Source organism: Cryptomeria japonica, unplaced genomic scaffold (assembly GCF_030272615.1).
Source record: "Cryptomeria japonica unplaced genomic scaffold, Sugi_1.0 HiC_scaffold_171, whole genome shotgun sequence".
NCBI lineage: Eukaryota > Viridiplantae > Streptophyta > Pinopsida > Cupressales > Cupressaceae > Cryptomeria > Cryptomeria japonica.
Genome location: NW_026728993.1, coordinates 303,961 through 313,629, shown reverse-complemented (window position 1 = coordinate 313,629; position 9,669 = coordinate 303,961). Strand labels below are relative to the sequence as shown.

The 9,669-nt window shown below is 33.9% G+C and overlaps 1 protein-coding gene across 1 annotated transcript; it reads right to left on the bottom strand.

Moving 5' to 3' along the window:
- Positions 1–4,588: 4,588 nt before the first annotated feature.
- On the bottom strand, positions 4,589–5,667 carry LOC131867424 (cytochrome P450 750A1-like). Its single transcript, XM_059215516.1, has 3 exons — positions 5,303–5,667; positions 5,162–5,222; positions 4,589–4,957 (listed from the first exon to the last, which is right to left on the bottom strand). The coding sequence occupies exons 1-3, from the start codon at positions 5,665–5,667 to the stop codon at positions 4,589–4,591; spliced, it is 795 nt and encodes a 264-aa protein (XP_059071499.1).
- Positions 5,668–9,669: the final 4,002 nt, after the last annotated feature.

Here is a 9,669-nt window from a genome sequence, read left to right as displayed (position 1 = left end):
ATGGAAGAGTTCTATGGCCATACTAGAACTTTACCATTCATGAATGCTATTCTGTACCCATCATCTTCAAGTGTGGATATGGAGATTAAGTTCCTCTTGATGCCAGGAACATATAGGACTCCAGTGAGTTGAAGAGACATGCCCGTCTTCAGCTTAATGGTGCAGGTACCGATGCCTTTCACTGGATGTGCAAAGTCATCACCAATGGTTACTTCCTCATCAGTTTCTTCTACCATGGAATCCAGTAATTCTCTATACCTAGTGATGTGTCTTGAAGACCCACTGTCAATGATCCAGGTGTTAGATTTATTGGACACTTGACTGGAGAGAGAAGAGTAGAATACATTCTTCTCAGAGTCATATTCTTCCCCTTTAACTTTTGCAAATGTAGCTTGTTGTTTGATTCTATCTAGACATCTTGCTGCATAGTGTCCATATTGATCACACCTAAAGCATTGAATGTGAGAGTTGTCTCTTTTAGATGATCTTTTGTCATGTCAGTTCTTTCTCTTTTTGAAGTGTTTCTTCTTGTTTTTCTTGTTGGAGTTGGTATTTAAAACATGGAGATCTTCATCTATATTATTTTGTTTGATCCCCTTCTTATTTAGCCTTGACTCTTCTTGAAGACAATCTGCTCTTAGCCTATCAAATTTTGGAAATTTATCTCTTGCACTGATGCCTTGGACAAATGTCTCCTAGGTACTAGACAACCAATCTAGAGCAATGAGCGTTAGCTCTTTGCTCTGGATCTCATATCCAAGCATTGCTATTTCAACCCTTAGGGATGATATCCGCATAAAGTATGCATTGATTGACTCCCCTTTGTTCATACTTATATGATTTATTTCTCTTTTTAGAGCCAGGGTTCTACTTGCATTATTTATTTCAAATGCACTTTTGAGTGATTTGAACATCTGATAGGCAGTTTCATGTTTTGTTATTATTGGCATGATGTGATTCTTACTCCATCGACTATAATCTTCATAGCTTTTTCATTTCGCTCGACCCATGTTGATTTGTCAGGTTCATCGTCTGGTTCTTCAGATTCAACTTTAATAAATGACTCAACCTTGTTTTCTTTTAGAATCATTTTAATTTTGAACTTCCATGCTGAGAAATTGTCGCCTCCTTCAAGTCTATCCTCAAATCTGATAAAGTTAGCCATGGGAAATATGATGTTTATATCTTTAGTTTTGAACTTCTCAAATTTGAATGCCTCAGGTTTGATCATTGTGGCTCTGATACCATGTTGATGATCCTCAAATTTATGTTCAAGTCTGAAGTTATATATATTATTAATTCTTTTTACTGATATTCTCTATTTCTTATGCTTCAAGTTGCTGAAGATAACATTAATAATTTCGATGCATCCTCAGCACTCCATTTGCATTTATTTATAGTCCTATGGTTCACCGATCAAGGCATGCCTTGATCGGTCATGTCTTTTAGACATGCCCGATCAAGACATGTCTTGATCGGTGCATAGACACAGTTTCAACTAAGATTCACGCTTAGCATATGTTAACACCGATAACTATCGGTCATGTCATTTCCTTTTATCGTGAGTTATGCCAATAGCTATTGGTCACGATATTTAATGTGCCGATAACTATTAATGATCGGGGCAACATGAATTAGTATAGATGCCCGATCAATGATCGGGATAAGTTAACAAATAAATGATCGGTATTTAACATGCATTTTTAGAATGATAACTATTATAGTTATCATATGATAGCATTTAATTGATGCTATCATATGATAGCTATGGTAGTTATAATTCTAGTCTAATCACAACATGAGTAATGCTATTGATTATGAGGTTTATATATTTAATTTTAGTTATATCGATAAGGTAGATGATTAAATGAGAGATAAATTAAGTCTCTCATTCAATCATTTATCTTACCGAAGCTACTAAGTTTCAACAACTATTTTTTGAAATTTGGCTAATAGTTCAAGTTTTAAGGTGACCTAAATCGCCACAGTTTTAATTTTTTTATTTAACCTTATTTAAATCGCTAGAGAGTTTATTTTGTTAGATTTTTAAACTCAAAGATTTGCCACAATATTTGATACATGATTAGGTTAGATTTGCCAAAATTTTCTAATTTATTGTAGAAATATAAATTATTTTTTCAATAATATATCATAATTATTAGTTACTTTAGGATTATATCAACGATATTTAGTTGCCACCATTGATTTAAAATATAATCTAATGACCATAATTGTATTCCATGATGTAAATTGTACCTACAAATTATTTTTAATACTAAAATTTTAATACTCATGGGGCACAAAATTGTTTTTAGGCCGTTGATTTCCATTGAGGTCAACAATTAAAAAGCAATTTCAACTACCATGAGCATTCCAATTTGTAGATATTTATTGCTATGAAGCACTAGGAGATATCCAACTTGAGTGAGAAGGAAGTTGATAGAATGATAAATCTTTGTATGTGTTCCATTTTCTTAAAGCAACATTTTTATTAGCATATCTTTCGTTTTAAAAAAAAAAAATTAGTTTTATAGGAAAAAAATTTTACATTAAATTTTAGGTCTTTTGTTTTCTAGAACTGTTACAAGTGTGGTTGCCATTGCACCAAAAGATCGACCTATTAATGTCTGATACAACCACTAGATTTATAGAATCCACAAGAGGCAGTTAAGCCATGGCACAAACCCAAGTGGTGCACTGCACAACACAAGGAGAACAAGGGTGCACACCTTGCAACAATCCCCCCCAGCGCAAGTGAGGGGTTTAAACCTGTGACCAAGCTCTGATACCACTTGTTACAAGTGTGGTTTTCGTTGCACCAAAAGATCGACCTGTTAATGCTCGATACAACCAATAGACTTATAGAATCCATAGGAGGTAGTTAAGCCATGTCACAAACCCAAGTGTTGCACTGTACAACATAAGGAGGCCAAGGGCGCACACCTTGCAACAAGAAGAATGTATTTGCAATAGTAATTAGTGCATACTCTTATTATTTTCTAAGATTCGCCAAGGTTTTCTATCAAAAAAAATTTATGTAAAAAAATTTGCCTATAAAAAGTTAATATTTTTCTTTAAAAAAATGAAAGATTCATCAATAAAAATGTTTATTTATTTTTTCAAAAAAGTTAATATTCATTAAGACTTTATATTTTTTTTGGGGGGGGCGGTTTCTTAAAGTAATCATTGATGGGGGTCTTGTTTTGTGAACATTCTAAAAGAAGAATAAGGCTTAAATCTATATTTTTGAAGCCATTAAGAGCGGTTTCCAATTCTAGAATTGAATGTTCATGGAAAATGCTCTTTGTATTCACCATAAAGAATTGTGCTCTAAGAAGATTGAACACATACAATGATTTATCATTCTATCAACTTCCTTCTCACTCAAGTTGGATATCTCCTAATGCTCCATTGTATTAAATACCTATGTTGTTCCAGAGAATATTGCCATTGTAAAAGAACAAGTTTTACCTGAAGGTTAAGGAGAAAATATAACCCTCGGGTTTATGTAAAGTTTATAATGCTGTTGTTTGGTGTTGTAAGTAATGTTTTTTTTTTATCTCTCTACTTATATGTTATGTACAACTAAAAAAGTAGTATATTTTGTTGTTAGCTACTATGGTTTGAATTGAGAAATGCAATCTCCTCCATCTATATATTTTTGACCTTATGTTACAACCTCTTTTGGTTCTTGGCTGTCATGTAACTCTATATTTTATTATTAAGTTTAGACTCAACTCCTTTTATATAATAATATCTTAAACAAATAAATAGACAATTCTCATAATTATCTACATGTAAAACTGAAATCATACATATTAGGTCACAAGAGCATGACTAGAAGGTACAAATAGCTTATATAAGGGTACAAAGACCTTATATGAGTAGTATAAGTATTATGAAGTATTCTAGAGCACTCTAATTAAATTTAAGGGTTGGTAGATAGCCATAATTCAGGATGGAGAAGTCTAAACCTCATTGATGTGGTGGCTTCAAAGAGTTCCATCATATACGAATCCCCATCCATGCTCCACTCAAAGAAATGAATGAGTTAAGCCAAAATATGGTTAATGTTACATCAACCATGGCTACACCTGGGCACCCTCTCTTTATCAAGCAACTCTTTATCTCTCACAATATCAACATTTTTGCTCATAAAATATCTCCAGATTGAATTCTAGGTGATCTTCCTAGATGGATGGGTCTCTTCTAATAGCCCGAATAGAGGATTTTTAGTATCCATTATTTAGTTGTATTAGAATTAAGTCATGCAATAAGAATGACATTTCTTGTACTTAAAATTGCATGTCATTTAAAAACTATAAAAAAATAAAAAAAGTCTATCAATAATTATAAAGATAATACTTTTATTGATAAACAATTTTAGACTATAAATAATAAAAATGATATAATGTAATGAATTTATTTTAAATGAAATTAAATCAAACGAGAAGAATTTTTAAAAGAAGCTCTCAATATTATAGAAATGTAATTTATTCTTCATAACAGTTTTAATATTTAAATATTATTTAAATAATAAAATATTTATTATTTTCAAATTAAATGTCATTTTTTTATGAAGGTTTGTTCACAAATTCATTTTTGTCCATAAATCTCTCTGGCTTGAATTCCGAGGATCTTCCCACAACGATGGGTCTCTTCCAATAGCCCAAATGAAGTATCCCCCAACTGTACAGTCTTTTGTGGATTCGTGCGGAAAAATCAAGGGTAACACAGGATATAACCTCAGCGTCTCCTTCACCACACACTGCATGTACTCTAAGCTTCCTATATCACGCTCACATACTGTCCTTTCTCTGCCGACCACCGACTCTATTTCCTCTTGCATTTTCTTAGCCACACCAGGGTTTCTAAGAATCTCACTCATTGCCCATTCTATTGTAGCAGACGTCGTTTCAACTCCAGCCAAGAATATATCATGTAAAATTTGTATAGCCTTGTTAGACCAACAAACTTGGAAAAAGTTATATTAGGGATTGTATTATGAATTAAAAAAAAAAATAGATACGTACAAAAACAATGGCCTCAATATTTTCCTGTGTGATTGCCCTTCCATCAAGGCTTTCTATTTCTAAGAGCACGTCAATGAGGCCTTTAGTAGCAATATTCTGCTCCTTGCCTCTATTATCTTTTTAATCACTTGCGCGATCAAATTGTGTACCTTTTCAGCTGCCGCTACACGCCTTGCAAACCCATCTAGTCTATGTAAGGAATGAAGTCCCCAATATTGACAGCTCCTACTTTACCTACAACCTCTAAGGAAAGCTTCTTTATTTCTTACCCATTACCACCCACTTTAGCGTGACTATGAGAAAAAATTTTAGTGTCGAAAAGGACTCGCCACATGACTGCCTGCATAAACGATGAAAACAAGTTGGTGAGATTAACAAGTTTCTCACCCTGCCTAGACATCTCCCACACTGAATGAATAGCCAAAAGCATTTCTTCCTCTTGTGTACATCTGAAGGAATCGATCCTTTTGGTATTCAACAATTCTACCACACATAGCTTCCTCATGTGTCTCCAATAAGGCCCGTAAAGAGACAATATTAGATCTTTGAAATTATAGCCAATATATTTTCCTACAGCAGTAAGAGGTCGGTTGGCAATAAACTTATCGTGGGTTTTCAAGAACTCCTTGGCCATAGTAGAAGAAAGAAACCACAACAGGGGGAACAAAACCCAATTTCAACATCATAATGGGCCCATATTTCTTACCAAGTTCATGAAGATCACGATGGGGTAGTCTTTTCAGATTACCAATAATAGGCCATGGAAATGGTCTAGGGGCTAATCTCGATCTTGATGTATTTTGGCTTTGCACGCTAAATCTATACAAAGCCCACCTAGTGTAGACATATTTGGTCCCAACGGCTATCCACATGCTATCTCTACTTTGAGTTTCTATGTTCTCTCTTATGTCCATTTCCATTGTTTTCCAATTAGCCTTCTTTTCACTAATTACCATAAAAAGAGAAAATATTTAATACATTTAAAAGGATAAAAAATACAGGTTGCATTATCAAATTGCAAGGGAACTAATCTATTTTGTTGGTTAATGAAAAGATCAATTTAAGAAGAAGAATCAATGATAAGGATTGTGGAGGAGAGGGCCAAAGATCTCCTTGTTGCCTAAATTTATCTTATGTTATGAAAAAGATAATTTTAGATATTTGGCTAATCGCCTAAGTTTTATACTAACAATTACATTGTAGTTTGTTGGACATAGGAAAAAACAAACAATTTAATCTTTTATGGACTTAGTAGTAATAGAATGTGTATATATAAGTAACGTAGTATAAGCTATGAAGCCGAGAAAACTTCGTATCAAGTTTTTCTAAAATGAATCAAACTTCTTGTGTGGTCAACCCAACATAGAAATAATTTCTTTGTTTCATCGCCTAGTCGATTGAGGAGACAAGGAACACTTTTTGGAATGCTGGTGATTTTTGTTGCTTCATTAAAGTGTGTATTCTTGTCACACTTTATATTACACTATGTTTCTTATTTCTATTTTTGATTGAGTTGGGTTATTTATGCATTAATTGTGAGTATATTTTGGTGTTTATTGTTGTAGTGTCCTAAATTGTACTCACCTACAATTTTGTCCTCATTTAGGCCCCACTTTGGCATTTGTCCTCTAAGGCCTAATTAAAGAACTAATTCAACTCAGACCAAGTATCAAACACATTTATTTACTATCTTTTCTAACTCCCTAAGATCCTAGAGCCTTGATCTATAGCACCATGATGCCCAACGCTATGGTCCTCTCAAAAAGGGCCCATCTTGGGGCCTCATAATGGTCACCTAATTTGGGTGGGGACCTAGATCCTGTGTCAGCTTATGTTGGAAATTCAATTTGTTTTTCCATCAACAAATATAAAAGGAGGACTACACCTCTCATTTCAAATATAAGCAATCACCGAATGAATTCAAGATCTCAATTACACTCTAGCAAATTCAAGTGAGCACTTGCAATTAGTATTCTATCAAGCATTGAAGTAGAAGTGAAGTAAAGATTCAAGCATTGGAGATAACATTCATGTTCTATTTCTTATGAAGACTATCTACATGAAACCCTAATTCATTGTCAAGACAAACAAAACTTCATTAAAGGTATATTATTAGGTTTTCATTCATTTTAGCCTTTTCCTCAGAAGGAAAGTATTTTACTGCAGTACTTCATTTACATTTTCAATTCAATTTCATGGTTAATTCCAAAATTGAGGTTTGACCTAAGGCAAACCCCTATTCCCAATAATTCTCCATTTTTAACTATGTGCAGGAACAAATACAAAGCCGCGTTTCATAGGATCGACATGGTTCACAAAGATGAACAGGTTCACCTTTTGAGAATTGAAAAATTTGGACCAAGGTGACCACCACCATGGCCCTAACAAATCAGGCCAATTTTTTTAGGACAAGTTTGAACTTTCATCTTCTTCTCAGATCTAGGTTTGTGGCTACATATGATGAATATAACTTACTGTTTCTATCAAATTGCTTCAGTAACTCACCAATTTACCCTAATCTTTAAATAATTCAAATTTAATTCAATCTTAGGAAATGAAGAACCCCATTTAGGAGGCCTAGAATTTGATTAGAATCTTGGTTTATTAGGCTTAGATTCTACCAAATTCCATTCTTCCCTAATGTAATGGAAAATTAAATAAAATTAGTGGTTTTATTACATTTTATGGTGAAACTCTAATTTTCACCCATTACATTTTGGCAAACTCGACTTCTTACACCTTAATTTGTGATAAGCCTTTATTGTCACCAAAGCCTAGTCCCAATAATGTTAGTGGATCCCTTATTGCTGATTTATTAACTAGTGAAAATACACAACCCTCGAATGTGACTCATAGGAGCACAAATGTATCCATCCCTACTGTGTCTTCATCGATTGATGTGCCCATTGTCTCTTTTCCATAAATTCGTCCAATACTTTAGTTGAATCATCAAAATGTTCAGGCACTGAGGCATAATCATGTATCTGTTAACCCTAAAGTTGCTGCAAATACTATGAATATCTTGGTTCCCCAAGTGAGTAAAATCCTAGCCCAACAATAAATGAATATCCAGAAAAACCAAATTTACCAACAATTGTTACAACAATAAAAATAATATCAGCAAATACTGTAGCAATTTCCAAATATGCAAGTTCAATAGTAGAATGTAGTGTCCTTCCTTGATACACTTTTATTTTGATGCATTGTTAGAAATTCATGGACTTGTTGAGATACATCTATAATACTCTTAGTAGATGCTTATGGTTTTGATCATGTTACATGTAGATGATAGTTATTACATGTTGACAAATGATACATTATGCTTTATATGGATGATGATATATTATGGACTGTGTTGATGTTGAGATTTATATTTGGATATTTATGCATATTCAGTGGTTTATGTTTACTTATGATATTATGTGTTAACTTTACCTCATGATTATATTGGATATGATGATGATCTTGATGTTATTGATGTTGTGTCTTCATTATGATGCATTGTATGTACGTGGATGAGATGATGTCATGCCACTCATTGCGAGTGGGGTGTGATGTTGCGATTCTCTTACCACTAGTGTGTCTACTTCGTGACTGTATTATATATATATATATATGTTGAGATATATATATATATATATATATATATGTTGTGCATAGATGTTTGGTGTTATGTAGGATTCCACGTACTAGACATCGATTCCACCTGGCTTCACAGGTCTAGGCGTGTCTCTAATCCCAATGGAAATTTGATAATGGAGAATGATACAATGTCCTATCACATTCTAGGCCTAGTCGATACCTTGTCAGTTCTAGTACTTTGGTTAAGTTGTCATGTGCCATTTATTTAATTATTATATGGGTTGGTTATATTGTGGTAATTAATTTATTAATAATGTTATAATTTTTTGATTAAGTTAAAAGAAGGTTTTGAAGGGGCCCCGAAACCCTTTACATTAGATTATAAAATAGATAAAGCATTGAAAGACCAACTAGATAGAACAAAAAAAAAATTAGGGACTGCCCCTAAAGACAACATGCAACCCATACAAAGAAAGGGCCAACAAAACCTACCCAAACAACCAACTATAAGGGCCCTCAAGATTTGCAATTGGCCTTGTGGGAATGAAGAGTCATATCAAAAGAAGGCTTGGACATCTTTGAATGATTCCCCTTTACAACAATCCATCCATCTTTAACTTTAGCTATCACAACTGACCAATCCGAAGGGCCCAACACCGATCCTTTTGGACTGGAAAAAAGAGTGTCTAAAGAAGGAACAACAACTGTCGTGGGCACAGGATCATAACCAATAGATGGGGAAGAAGTTGTGCCAACACACTGCGAAGAAGTTGGCGGGGTAAGAGACAACAAACCATTTTCAGCAGAAGAGACAACATCAACCTGTATAACAAGATCTTTAATCATAGGGACATCTGTAGTGCCGTCCGAAGAATTCATTGCCAATAAAGAATTCAAGCCAGCCAAAGTAGAAAATCCAACACCCAATGACTCTTTAGAAGTATCTGAAGATTTCTTAATCATGTAATGCCGACAAGAAGCCCCCAACCACCATGAGGCTATAGGATTTTTCTTCTCAGGTCCACAATTCTAAGCCACATGGCCGGTTTTAAAG